Source organism: Thermobia domestica, chromosome 14 (genome assembly GCF_964235325.1).
Source record: "Thermobia domestica chromosome 14, izTheDome1.hap1.1, whole genome shotgun sequence".
In the NCBI taxonomy this organism is placed as follows: domain Eukaryota; kingdom Metazoa; phylum Arthropoda; class Insecta; order Zygentoma; family Lepismatidae; genus Thermobia; species Thermobia domestica.
This window is the reverse complement of record NC_137467.1, coordinates 150706456-150721966: the sequence shown is the minus strand read 5'-3', so window position 1 is coordinate 150721966 and position 15511 is coordinate 150706456. Positions and strand designations below refer to the sequence as shown.

At 37.6% G+C, this 15511-nt stretch overlaps 1 protein-coding gene across 2 annotated transcripts in view; it reads right to left on the bottom strand.

The window, feature by feature from the left end:
- Positions 1–15511, bottom strand: part of btv (dynein cytoplasmic heavy chain beethoven) — a 437347-nt gene that overhangs the window by 351127 nt on the left and 70709 nt on the right. For both annotated transcript variants that reach the window (XM_081739028.1, XM_081739029.1), the window contains exons 16-18: positions 14284–14382; positions 11752–11885; positions 2253–2402 (exon numbers count right to left, since the gene is read on the bottom strand). In XM_081739028.1, the coding sequence (XP_081595154.1) occupies positions 2253–2402; positions 11752–11885; positions 14284–14382 (383 nt within the window). The remainder of the gene's footprint in view (positions 1–2252; positions 2403–11751; positions 11886–14283; positions 14383–15511) is intronic.

The window sequence follows — 15511 nt, the reverse complement described above, 5'->3', positions numbered from 1 at the left end:
CTATATGGTTGCGGAAAATGGTCGCTTACTCTGAGGGAAGAAGTAGACTGGAAGTATTTGAGAACAAAATCCTGACCTAAGAGGAACGGAAATGGGGAATGCTGGAAACTTCATAACGAGGAACTTCATAATTTATACGGTTTACCATTGTTAGGATCGTTATATCTAGGAGCCTCAGGTGGGTAAGTCATATAGCTAGGATGGAAGAAAGAAGGAACGCTTTCAAAGTCTTAACTGGAAGACCAATCGGAAAACGACCATTAGGAGGACCTGGGCGCAGATGGGAGGACAATATTAAGATGAATCTCGCAGAAATAGGAATACAAAGTAGAAACTGGATCCAGTTGGTTACGGATAGAAGTCAGTGGAGACGTTTTGTGAACGTGGCATTGAACCTTTAGGTTCTAATGGCTATAGAGTGAGTTAGTTTAAGGGAAATCGCTCCAAAAAAAAGTTATCTATTTTAAAAAATCTTCCTGAATTTTTCAGGAAGAAATTGTTAATGCCAATTTATAGGATATTTTACGATACATCTATTTATGATATACCTACTTATGAAATATTAACAAAATTCTTAGAACAGTTCTCGAGAAAATCTCAATTTTTAATTTTTACCCCCTGAACTACCCTTACTAATAAAACCACAACTGACCAAAGCAGTATATATAATCTTAAAATATATATACTGCTTTGGTCAGTTGGAGTTTTAGTAATAATCCTGAATTTTCCAAAGCTACAATGAATAATTTACAAATTGAACTACCCTTATTTCTGAACGTACAGTAGTGGAAACATTCAACTTAAAATGAAAAGTCTGAGAAGTCTCATACAAAAATCTTGAATTTACAATTTGATCTTGATACGTTAAACGGTGTAGTTTCTGGATGTTCAAGTGACATGAATAATGTGGAAGAAATCTACTTTTTACGTAGAACAGATAATTTAAACGGGTATGTTCCACTTACTTTATAAAAATGGCAAATTTTAGTTTACAGAGTAAAAAGGCACAGTAAAAAGAGAAGAAAAGCGCAAGTGGATTAATATTCCGTTGTACCCATGTACCACTAATAGACTGAAAAAAAATCACGGGAGCCTCTTAAACTTACAGCTGTTTTCCCCCAAAATGTTACGAGGGTGATTCAGAAAGTAATGCCCCAAGCCCACTGCTTGGTCAATAGTACTGCAAACATTCTAAACTGTTAATCATTAATGCACTGATGTTTAAGCTACGGAATATAACTTCTTTCACTTTACTATCTCTTCTCGTTCCAAAGTAATTATCCAATCTATGGCATACAGTTGTGACATCCGGTTGAAACAGCGGACTGTCGTTGGGTTTCTGACTGCGGAAGGTTGTGCGCCCAGGAACATTCATCAGCGGCGACGAGTCGTAGATACACCATTACGACCCGGAAACGAAGCGTCAGTCGATGGAGTACCGCCACACGTCCTCTCCTCCACCAAAAAATTCAAAGTTGTCGCATCTGCTGGCAAAGTGTTATTGACATTCTGCCTCATCCTGCTTATAGTTCGGATCTTACGCCCTGCAACTTTTGACTCTTCCCCGAACTTAAGGATCACTTCAAGGACCAACGCTACAGTTGTGACACGGAGGTACAAGTAGCGGTTCGACAATGGTGTTGCCAGCAGCCATCACAATTCTTCGCCGATGGCATGAAAAAATCTTCTTTCGCGTTGACGCAAGTGTGTTGCCCGTAATGGGGACTATGTTGAAAAATGATGCCACCATTTGTAGCTGACATTGCAAGCTTTCCACTGATACCTGTATCGGTGCTATCTGTCAAAATCTTTTTAAGTTTTACGTCCCACGTTTATGCCGGGTAGGTAAAGGAGACAGTGATGATGAGAAATTAATGAAATGGTGGAATGAAGAAAGTAGGAGGAAACGGGAGAATCCCGAGAAAACGGGAGAATCCCGAGAAAACCCACGAGCACGGTGCTTGTCCTCCACCAGCAAGTCCACACGGCGCGAGCTGGGATTGAACCAGGGACCCCAAGCACCGAAGGTGAGCGCTCTACCACTGAGCCACCGCGCCCCACGGTGCTATCCATCAAATGCAAATAAAGGTATCATCTTGGAGGCATTACATCACCCTCATACAAAAGAGCTTCATAAACCATACGCGTTATTTCATGAGACCCTCATCATTAGCTGATATACCTGAAAATATCCTCTGTGAAATTAATCCTAATTTAAATACGTGATACAGAAATATGATAAAGTAAGATACCTGTCAATGATCACTGGAAAGATTAAGTTCTCCGTGGTATCTTCACTAACTCCTCGAAAGTTGTTGGGAATAGCGAGAAATCTCTTTAGTTGTCCGTAATACTTCATTCTTATTTCCTCCATTGGTGGATTGAACTGTAGCTTCTGCTGCCTGAGAATATAATTACACAGAAATAACGACAATTACTTATCATCCGTAAATTTCATTATTGTAGTGTAAACAATACTAGTAGAAATTTAAATAACATTTTGTTACCTTAGTTGTAGAGACCTGCACGGGCCGAATCTTTCGGCCCGAGCCCAATCCAGCCCAAATGTACCTAGGCCTGGTCCAGCCCGGGCCCGGCCTGATAAGTTTTTAAACTTCTTGGCCCAAGCCCGACCCGGGCCCGATAAATTTTAAAAGTTTCATTTTGTAACATTTTTCACGGGCACACTTCTTCAACGTTTACCTTTATTCTAATTATCGTTTAACGAAAGCCAATAATTATTAAAGAATTGCAATTAATCGGCCCCAGCCCGGCCCGAACTGAAGAGAAATCAATGGCGGCCCACCCAAGTCCGGTCCGGCCCAAAGAAATAACAGAGTCGGCCCGTGCAGGTCTCTACTTAGTTGTGTTAAAGTTTTATTGTTCCAATATTTTGTTCATCTAAATTGAATACCCTGCGGACATGGATATCATCGGGGCTACAACTTTTTTCTTTAGATAACTACGAGCTGTGATCAAAAAATACGGTGAATAATTTTATTAGAAACAAAATAATAAGCTTACATGGAATTTGATTTAATCTCCTTCAAAGTACTGTCCTTGGCTAGCAAAACACTTATCCCAACATTGAATCCATGACTGGAAGCCTTTCTGGAAGGCTTCTTTTGGAAGGGAGTTCATCAGCTGCTCCGTCGTGGCCCTCTCAATGTCAGGAATGGTGTCAAAACGTTTTCCTTTTAATTTTTGGGAAGAGCTAGAAGTCGCATGGTGCTAAATCTGGTGAGTAAGACGAGTGTGGACAGACAAGAAGACTTGTATTTGAAAAAGAACTCCCTAACTTTAATGTGTCCTAGAATCTGTATAAAGTGACATACACTATTCTAGTTTGTGGTGTTTGATTCATCAACTCTCCAAGTTTGGCTCCCCTGCAGTTGGCAGGTCTGCTTGACCTTGAGACGACACCAGTGCTGTTTTTTTTTCCCTCAGTTTCCTCAGTTCAGTCCAGGCAGGCGTGCAGTGCAGAGCAACTCAGCAACAATGTGTTATTTGGCTTGTGAAAACTGAGTCAGTTATAACAGTGCAACGTAATTTTAGATGTCAGTATGGTGGTGAACCACCTACAGCAAAAACTATCCGTCATTGGCTAAAGTTTTGGTTGGTGAATACGTGGCAAGAAGTGGAATATCGTCTCGACGTGTGCAGAGCCACAAATGGATCCCACGTTGAAGTTTACCAACATTAAACAAAACTTGAAGGAATTCTCTTTCATACTCATTGATGTAAGTTTTCATTCATTTCCCAATTAAATTTATACTTAAAACTAGGGAGTTCTTTTTCAAACACCCTGTATTTCTTCGGCCAAAACTCGTGGATCAAAAGCAATGTGTTGTACGGTGAATTTTTGTGATGAAAGAGGAAGTCATTTCCCCATTTAATCGGCGGTTAAAATGGTTTTCACGGACCCGTACAAGATATTTAGTTCTTCGGAAAGTTCTCGTATTGTCATTCTCCTGTTTTGAACGAATCATTTGTGCCGCCTTTATGGAAGTTTTCATCTGTTTTTGACGTCGAAGGACGTCCCGATCGTTGCTCGTTTTCAACCAACTTCTTTCCACTACTGAATCGTTTATACCACTTGTAAACAGTCTTCAAGTTCAGTTAGCCTTCAACAACACTGCTTCATCTTCATACGCTGATTTTAACATTTTGCGAGCTTCTATGGGACTTGTTTGCAGCTTAAAACAAAACTTAATGTTGGCGCGGAACAGACTCTCTTAACACGTCCTCACTGTTTTTCCTCTAGAGGTCAACTGACACGTCACAATTCGTTCAAACTCGAAACTGACTATCCCAAATGTTCAGGCTATAGGACTTCTTCAAATTGATAAAACGTTGATAGATGGGGCTTGCAACTACATTCATCGTATTCTTTGATCACATCTTATATGATTTTTTGTTTTTTTCATTTTCTTATTACTTTCTATTGGTGACGGTTATCAACATTTTAAGTGTTTTCTTACAAATTTATGACAAAAAAAATTGTTCTTCCTCTCCTGTATTCGCTTTGCGCAATACCAAATTCATGCATAATATCACTACTAGGAATTAATGTAATTAATCTTCGTTACATCATTACACCAATCAGAAACCTTTAGTAGTTATAGTTAAAACAAAATTATCTTACGTAATCGCTATTTGTACTCAAAAAATAATGAGAATTATACATTGGGAATAGCTTAAGCAACCACAGCGAAGCTTCCATTCGACTAGATCGCCATTTATCTGTCTGTCCATCCCTTTGTTGCACGATAACTCTTGTAAAGCTTATTCGATTTCGAAATTGGTATGTAGCTTTCTTCAACACAAATAAATAATACTGTTGTTTGCAGTTGTAATCCATTAAGAGTAACGGGTAAAACGAGGCAAAATTCACTCCCGGGGAAATTCGTAGAACAATCCAGAAGGACTGCAGATAAAATTATGAAATTGTACAACTTTAGAGAACATATCTGTGTATGTACACAGGCAAAAGAAAATATTTGACAGTTGACAATTTTCTTTTGCCAATAACTCAGGAACAAATAAATTAATTTGGATCTTTTGTTGTTATCCTCAGAACAGTTATGATTTGATAAGTTGACAAAATCCGTACCTTAATAGGTAAATTTATTGTTGAGTTATTAGGAAAAGAAACGTTGTCAACTGAAAAATACTTTCTTTCGTGACTATACAAACAAATTTTTATATTAATAACGAAATTCTCATTGTGTCTTTCAAGCTCCTGAAGTGATCATGTGTTCCCGACCAGCGAATTTCACGAATTTCGTGATCAAAGCTATCATGAAATTTTTGTACCACTACGGGAGGTCACCAAAGAAAATTCATGAGGAAATCAGTGAAACACTACAGGACTCTCCTCCGTCATACGCAATGCGAAAAAAAGTGGGTAGCACAGTTTAAACGTAGTGATTTCTCAACAGATGATGCTCCACGTGCAGGAAGACCAAAAACAGTCCCTGTCCTCGAAATAGTGGATGAAATTCATGACATTATTCTTGAAAATTGCAGAATCTGAGCTAAACGTGTGGCAGAGATTGTGAGCATTTCTCAGAAACATGTCGGTAGCATAATTCATAATGATTTGGGCATGCGCAAGCTCTCGGCAAAATGGGTTCCCAAAAATCTGTCAGCAGGTCAAAGCGTGAAAGAGTGAGCACATTAAGGGAAGTATTCTACCATTTTGAACGCAATACGACCAATTTCTGTCACTAATAGAACCATGGACGAATCATGGTTGTCCCACTACGATCCTGAAACGAAACAACATTCAATGGAATAGTGGCACCCAGATCCTCCGCGCCCCGAGAAGTTTAAGAGACAGAAGTCAGCTGGAAAATTGTTCCCAACATTCTTCTGGGAAAAGGATGGAGTCGTACTCATACACTGTCTGCCCAGTGGTCACACATTAATGGAAAGTATTACTCTGCATTACTCACAAAACTGAAAGACAAACTGAAAGCGCAACACCGCGGACAATTGTAAAAAGCAATTCTGTTCCTTGAGGACAATGTCCCTGTCCATCAAGCACTACAAACACAACTAACACTGCATAATCTAGGACTTCAATGACTAGATCATCCTCCTTATTACCCAGATCTAGCTCTGTCAGACTACTACATATTCAACAAACTCAAATAACACTTAAAAGGACGCCATTTTGGATATGATAAGGAAGTGATTAGTGCTACGGAATAAAGGTATGAAGAACAGTATTCAGAACTTTTTTTTTGTTTTGTTTTTTTTAAGTGGTCTTTAAAAATTGAAGCATTGTGCAAAGAAGTGTATTGAAGTTAGTGGGGAATGATCATCCTTACAGTTAACATAACATGGCTTGGTCGCTGTATAAGACCCCGCACTATGACTAAGAAATGCTGACAAATGAGCGAAGAGAATTTGGTACGTATGGTTGAATTTTGAGGCGATAACATTCACCCTTCCCAATACTGTAAGTACGTAGAATGAAAATAAACTCGTGATTGTGTTGGAAGTAATTCAACATGTCATTTTACTTATAATTCGAGCTAATTTAACACGTTGTTTCATTAGGTTCGATTTAAGCTCCTCATTGGTTGCGTTCAGAAGATTTTTAAGAATGGGAATTTCAACAGATGACCACGCGAGACTGGCAACTATGGAAGTTTCTCTTATGAAATGAGAACTCTCCATGGTATCATTTAGAACTCTTGGAATGTATTTTTGAAATTCCATTCCAAAAATGGGTCCCATTGTGGCTGAGTGACTGGTATGCGTGCATTCTGTACATAACGTCCCGTGTTTGATTTCTAATAAGGGTACTTGCTTCAGATACAAATTAGAGCAACGGTTCTATTTCCACTTTACATTGTAGGTCCAGTCTCGTATAACGTCGGTGCTGAAAAATGACTCTAATATACCAGGGTATGGCAATTGTTATGTGTTTATCCTGTATCGTTGGATATGCATGTATCAAATTTTGTATGTGGATGCTTCTTGCTTCAGGGAATAATAATGTATCTTTCCCTTCCATGGATTCAATATGGGAGACGCGGAAGAATAGGAAACAAGAAGAGGACAAAAAATAGCGTTAACACGAGAGACCGCTTTCTAGTCTTTCTTATTGCAATGTTTTGCTGGCAGGCACAGAACACTGCACATACTATTATATTTCTATGAGAAAAAGCGGAAAGGCTATTACTCACCGCAAAGGCTATTACCTTTCCGCTTTTCCCCATTGAATATAATCATCGCTCGCAATATTGTGATATTATATTTCTGTTTATAATAAAAGCGAGCCTAGCGAAGCTTCTACCATTTATATATCCGTCTGTCCGTTCTACTACAACTCTTCCATGTTTGGTCCACGATAACTCTAGTAGAACTCACCCAATTTTAATGAAAAATGTTATATACCTTCCATCAACATGCAGAAATAAGCCTATTATTTGGTGCTGCAATCCATCTAGAATAAGAGGATAAAAGGGCTAAAATTCACTACATTTAAGTATAACGTAACTATGTAAGACAGTTTTCCAATATACAGGGTTCCCACAAAAAAGTGAAAATCGATTTCTCTGATTTTCCCTGACACAAATTCTTGTTTTCCTTGACATGCATTCTTGAATATAAATGGGAAAATATGGGGTAAGTTCTATCATACACTTTTTTAACGACCTCCTCCATCTTCATACCTGTCCAACACACTCTTTTAATTTCCATTTACACATCTGTTATGTTCAATATGAGTAACTGTTATTTACTCAAAATTTATCATGTAAGCATATAATAATATATGTATGATCAGTGATCAGTATGATCAACACATAACTTGACATTGCAAATTAGACTTTTTTGCTTGAAAAAACAAAAAGCAATATAACATGCAGTTAAGAATATATCGCCAACTCTTCCTGAGACCTATTACTATCAGTCCTTAAATGAAATGAAATGAAATGTTTAAGTTTAGTCCTACAGTTATGCCGTCTAGGCTAAAGGAGACGGTGATAATGAGAAATGAATGAAATCCTGGAATGCAGAAAGCGGAAGGAAACGAAAGAATCCCGAGAAAACCCATGCACACAGTGTTTGTCCACCACAAAGTTCACCTGTCGCGAGCTAGGATCGAACCAAGTGAACCCATGAACTAGAAGTGAACGCTCTACTATTTAGCTGCCGTGGCCCACTATGTCCTAATATTACCAACTCTAAGACATGTTAATCCTCACATTTATATTTTTTAAACAGAATTCTGTTTTGCTTTCAGTTCTTGAATTTGTTCTCCGAGTGTGTCTTGTTCTTGTTGGTAACATAATTCCATTTGTTTCTTCTTAGCTTCCAATTTCTTAACTTTAGCACTTAGTTTTCTTTCTTCACCTTTGACTTTACTTTTCTCTGCACTTTTAATTCGTTTCAGTTTAAGGTATTCATCATAGCGTCTCCACGCCGAACGAACTGATAGAAGCATTCTTCGATCAACAGGAACAGATTCTATACTTCCATAGTACATAATTGCATGCACCCACCTCTGTGCTACCGAGAATCTTCGATTTGGTTTTCTACAATAAGTGTCTTATTGACTAAAAACCCGCCCTCCTCCGAGACATTGCCGTGAGATGAAATTACACATTTTCACAACATTTCATAAATCAGAATATTCTTGTTTCTTGGACATTACCTTTGCAAAGAAGTTATCTAACCTGATGTTGCCCATCTTCTCTTCGTATTCTCTGGTCATGAGACCCCTGAATTTCAGTACAGGAGGTCATAAACTGACACTTTGCTTTCTCAGTTACAGAATCAGATATTTTGTTATGCTCATGCAGAGCTTGTAGGCTGCACTTCATCCTAGTCTGAGCAAGTTCTGGATTGTTCTTTTGTAGCCTGGAGTCCAAAGCTGATAGAGCACATACCAGTTTGTACTTCAGAGAGCCCCTTTCCACAATCTTCTTGACTGTGCCCAGCAAAAAGTTTCGACAGTCAAGCCTGAAAGCTAGTTTATCTTTATCTGATGCTTTCAGTTCTTTCAGTAGTTTTTCTGTTTTAAAACCGATGTCCACGAAGATGACAAGTCATACTTCGATTTCTGCTTTTACGTGATCGAATATCTCTCTCACACACACAAACATATATACACTTACAGTACCTCAATCCTACAGCACGAAATAGCAACACTTCATCACTGTCATTATCGGGATACTGTATCATTGCGAACCTCTTCACATGTCAACCTATATAACTGATAGAGAGGAAACAATGTTAGACTGAAAAAAAAAATGTTACATTTGCACATTTACGTTCCCTGATTTTCCATGACTTTTTACGCAACATGTGTGATTTCCCTGACTATCCCTGTATTACGTTATCCGGGCTCGATCCGTGTACCTTCCTGATTGGGACTTTTGGCCCTGTGAAGGGCTTAGCCATTCTATTACGGTCCTGGGTTCGATTCTTGTCTGTCCCTGTTCGGCAAAGCCATTCTATTACGGTACAGCATTGCGCCGCCCGGTACGCACCATCCTTAACCGGCCACCACGGAGAACTCTCTACTCTTTGCCCCCGAATAATATAGCTTTGCACTATTTCATTAAGGGGTTCAGAAAGTTGGTCCCCGCGACAATCGTTCAAGGAAGGCACGATACACCTTACCGTAATGGTCCAGATTCGGACGGAATCACCTGGGAGGAAACCTAAGGCGTGTTATGGAAAATAGATGAGAGCATCACCTACTTTCATGGATTGATCACAAGTAATTCAACAACCATGTTCTCGTCTCGTCATGCAATCTGCGAAAAGAATGAACTGACAAACTACATATTATAGTGCCGTTTATTAGAAATAAATAAACGTACCTGTAACAAATATGTTTCTTACATTACGTTGCCCCAGTTACGTAGCGAATTCGTAAATATGCTTTACTATTACTCACAAGAACAGTTTTAGTTCACCATGGCGCGCCTAAATTCGTGATCACGTTCTTAAGTAGAACACTAAGTATCCGACGAATCCACTCGTAGAAATTGTCCTTTCTTCCAATTCAAGGAATTTAATAAACAGTCTTTCCAGGCAAACGTGATGACATCATTATGTTGCGATTTCTGTTGAAGAATTGACTTGTTCTGACATTTTTTGTGTTAGTCGGTGATCAGGAGTCCATTACCTTCAAGTGCACCTTGCCAAGTCCTTTGTTTTACTCGTAATCTCGATCACGCCCCCTTGTCGTTATAAAGTATTACTTGGGGCTGATTTACTTTAACAACGACTTGCACAACACTTACGAAAAATACTAGTTTCTGCATTATTATTTTCACAGATCATTTATGGAGCTTCAAAGAAAGCTCTAGTTTTTCTAAAACATAACATAATTTAAATCATTAAAATGCTTTCTGGCGTCGAGATAAAACTATGATCAGCGAAACTTGCTGAGTCATACTTCACACACACACACTAACACCGAAACCAACTATTGCGTTTCAAAACTCTCCATTCTTTCCTTTTCCTTTTCTTCTACTCTGTCTTTTAGCACCACCAGGCGGCAGCACAATCAATGAGAAGCATATACCACACAAAGCGTACAAATTCAGATGAACGTCACATAATGCACTAACGCAGAATTTGCGTTTTAGCGAAAAATGTATTAAGCAAAATTTTGGTACAGTTACACCTGATTTCCCAGAATGTGGGAACCCTGAATATAGATCACGTTAAAAATATTCGATTCCACCTCCACTCTCTCTACTTCATCGGGTTTAGAAAAGATTAGGATTAGGAATTAGATTTCTGAGCTGTCAGCATCTAAGGCCATTTAGCCTGTCACGTGTATGAGGGATGACGTCCCTCAGCGAATACAATATCCGATGAAAGGGAAGGAAGGAAGCGGGCTGGGACCATTATGTTAGGTACCATTCCGGCATTTGCCTGGTATCAATGAGGGAAATCCAGGAAAAACCTCACTCAAGATTGCTGGCCTGAAAAAGCTGTTAGATTTTTCGACCGGGACTCGGGTTTAGAAACAAATGTTCTATGATAAATACAGTGTATGTGTTTACTGATCTTTCAACATACTCCCCCAGTGTTTGGAGTTGAAGACAGTCAAATATGAAAACTCACTTAACTCTCGGGGGGCACGGTGGCTCAATGGTAGGACGCTTAGCTCTGGTGCGTGGGTCCCTGGTTCGATTCCCGGACAAGTAAGTTTGTGGTGGACAACATCGTGTCATTAGGTTTTCTCGGAGTACTCCCGTATCCTCCCACATTTCATTCCACCAATAGTTCCATCATCATTCTCTTGCCTTAATCATCGTCTCCCTTAGCTTAAAGGGCATAATCTTGGGAGGTTAAACTGAAAGATTTGTTTTCACTGAACCCTTCCCCTCATGATTTTAAGAAGTATTCTATGATAACGATCATAAGAGAAAAACAAGTCAAAAATGGCGTAATATTGTTTGAGAATTTATGGGCCAATAATAAGGCAGTGTTGACATTTTCTTATATTTATATTACATATTATCGGTAAAAACTTATTTAAAAACTGATAATTTTATAGAACATTACATGTGTTTACTTGGAGAATAGATTCTTACTTTAATAGATTTGGAGTTGAAATTATTGAGAAAGAAGAGGATCGTTCGCATCAACAATGTACAGCATCACTAGTTTATTTCAATTTGATTTTCACTGCTAGTTCTCTCATATGTCTGTAGATTGCAGCATAGATGAAGATATGAGTTATGATTTAAACAGTCCAATTATACGTACCTGTATACGAGTTCAACTTTCATTTCTGCCAAATGTTCGTTTAAGGCTTCCAATCCCACTTGGTACTGATGTTCCAAAGCTTTGTACAATTGCCTATCCCAATGGGCCTTCCAAGATTTCATGTTCGAAAAATTCTGTAATTTAATCACAAAAAAGAACACACATTAGCCACTTGCGAACTTTATACAAGTTATGTAATTTATGAAACTTAGATGAAAAATAAATAAATGAATATTAATTTATTCATTACTGAAAACATTACTAACGATTTTTGTATATTAATATATTACTCAATATATTAATATATCACCTTACTTAATATACCAATACTTAAGGGAGCAGACTACTAAAAATAATACAAAAGCTAATCATTTTTCGTTTGCCCGTTTTTCGTAAGTGGAAAGAGATAATGAAATATAACTTACCACAATAATAGATAATGTTATTCTTCACCCGAAAAGACGATCAAAAGAATTTTCAGTGTTGCCATCCATAGAAATTACAGTGTAACCAGAATATGAATTACCCAAAAATCTAGGTTAAGGCAGCGATTAGAAAAGTGAAACGACGGTAATTGATGACTTATGTTGTCTTGGCTCCTTGTTAACTACTTTTTAAATAATATTTGTATTTATTTTGTACTGTTTATTACAAAATTATATATTTTGTACTCTTTATTTCAAAACAAATTAATGGATAGAAACACTGAAAATTCTTCCGTTTCATATTTTCGGGTATAGAATAACATTATCTATTATTATGGTAAGTTATATTTCATTATCTCTTTTTACTTATGAAAAACGAGCAAACGAAAAATGGTTAGCTTTTGTATCATTTTTAGTAGTCTACTCCCTTAATATATTATCTTAGTGTATTAATACATTATTCAAATACTTAATAGATGATACAAGAGTAGCTACTGACGTATCAAATATATTAACATTACACTTTATACATCTTAACAAAGTTAAAATAATCATGTATTTGTATTAAGACGGTAAAAAAAAAAAAAAAAAAAAAAGTTTCTTAAATCTCCTTAATGCAATAACAACATAACACACAATTAGCACTTAACTCTTTCACATCCCGCATTTGAGGTGAATACTTTTAGATAGGTAGATTCCATCGCGCAGAATAAGCCTGCTCAAATCACCTATGTCGGCATACTATATTAATTACAGAATTTTCTAGTACACTCAAACTTGGTACACTCAAACATATATACAGGGTGTTTCAAAAAACACCGACAACGTTTGGGAGGTATTCTGACACCAAGATATGACAAAAAGTAAAGACCAACCTGGGTGCGGAAATCCGTCATTTCAGAGTTATAGGTTGCGGAAACAAGAAAAATGAACTTTAAAGGTCTATAGCTCCAATACTATGGGACCTACTAGTCGGGTTAAGAATTCACTTAGAAACTAGTATGTGCCCTATCCAAATATTCATGTTTCGGAATCCTGTAGACTTCCGCAACAATTTTTACAGAGGTAGTTGGTGACTACTTCAAACTATATGCCCGTTGCCACACTCCTTCAGTTGTCACTCAAAATTGTTGACTGAGTACTGCAGAATTCTGAAACATGTATTTTTGGATAGCGCACATATTAGTTCCTACGTGAAATCTTGACTCGACTACAGTAGATCTCATAGTATTGAAGCTATGAACTTTTAAGTTCATTTTTTTAATGTTTTCGGCAGCCTATAACTCCGAAATGACGGATTTCTGCTCCCAGGTTGGTCTATACTTCTTGTCTTATCTTGGTGTCAGAATACCTCCCAAACGTTGTCGGTGTTGTTTTGAAACATCCTGTATATTGCAACTAAATAAACTAAGGCAAAATCTATAGCCCCTCATACTAGAAGTAAGAGTTCTACGACCATCACTACTCCTTCTTTTTGTTTTCAAGTACGTGAATATATTTCGTAATTGAATACTACGAAAATACATAGAATATTCAAGAAAATGAAAGTGACATTTAGATATACCATAGTAACTGAACTTTTTTAACTTCTATTAACTCAACGAATTTAAGTTATTAAAATCTGGGGAATTCTTTCCATTTACCGAAACATTTGAGAGAGGAAGAACAAAAAAAAAAAAAAAAAAAATATAAAAGGAGCGAAAGCGGTCAACTAGTTAAACTAATACGAAAGAGTTAATGAAAACGACTCAGTATAACAATGAATAAGCTCTAATACATGTAATAAGCTCTAAGCTGAATAATACATGTAATTGACGTAACAGAAAAGGCAAAGTACATAGAAACGGGTTGGGTATAAGGTAACAATATAACAAGGAAGAGAATAATATGACGTAAAAGAAGAAATATGAATACAAAACGGAAGCAAAGTCCTAAGTTCGTCATATAACTGCTTGAAATTCCGTATGAATATTATCAAGGATTGAAAAAATGAAAGTGAAAGAAGACATGAAGAATCTTTTACTCAGCAGTAGATAATTTCAATTAACGGTGATAATTCATTTACAGACATTCTGTCTTAACAGATGAGACCTTTTAATTTCCTTACCTGCGATTCAACTTCTTTCACAATGTCGCGAATACTCTTCAAACCCTCTTTCCACTGTTGTTGGTGCCGAAGCAGGTCGGTATTCATCAATAACACAACCTGTAAAATTACAAGCTATATATAAGAGCTATTCATTTTTACTTAATAAATTTACATTTCTAGTTTCATCTGTTTCTATTATGTATTATAGTCATACGGTTACGTTCTCTGCCCTAATAGAGAAACCATGGTAAATGAAAAAATGAAATAAAATCTTTAAGTTTTACGTCCCACGGTTACGCCGGTTAGGCCAAAGGAGACGGTGATGATGAGAGATGAGTGAAATGGTGGAATGAAGAAAGTGGGAGGAAACGGGAGAGCCCCGAAAAAAACCCACGAGCACGGTGTTTGTCCACCACAAAGTCCACATGGCGCGAGCTGGGATCGAACCAAGGACCCCAAGCACCGGAGGTGAACGCTCTACCACTGAGCCACCGCGTCCCCTACCATGGGAAATGAGTCTGATGATTTAAATAACAGTAAAGTGATAACAGTAAGGGACTCGAACCAACGATTGACATGTCTTGTGACCGCAAATCTTACGTCATACACCATTTTATTTTACCAGCCAGTGGCGTACGCTACAGAAGAGGTTTCGAGGATTAACCACTCCACCCCCTGAGCAACATATGAAAAAATAAGCATTTATTACATTGATATATATATATATACAGGGCCGGATCCAGGATTCTCTGAGGGGAGTGCACCAATAACTACCAGTACATTTGAATTAAATTTGAGTTTTTTAAATGCCTATAGACATCTGCGATGTGAATGAGGAATTCTTTTAGAAATGCTGTGTGTCTGCTCTCGATGAATTCTTTTCCTTCAACCTTCAGAAAATTGACTTAAACTATTGATTTTGCAAAACTCACTGCTAGCTTCTCATTTTAGGTAGTGTATATTTACAACGAAGGGGGGTGCACGTGCACCTTTGCACCCCCCCTCTAAATTCGGCCCTATATATATATATATATATATATATATATATATATACAGGGTATATAAAATAGGACTTTACAACTTTGAAAACTCATATTGATTGATTCATTTGTTTTACAGACATGGTTTTAGTATCATTTTGTAGCAAAATACATCAAATTTTGACTCACGTAGCACATTAGTTTAAAAACAAGCCACCATAAGCGCTAGCGGCAATTGGAGCAAAGATGGCTGCCTTTACCTTTAC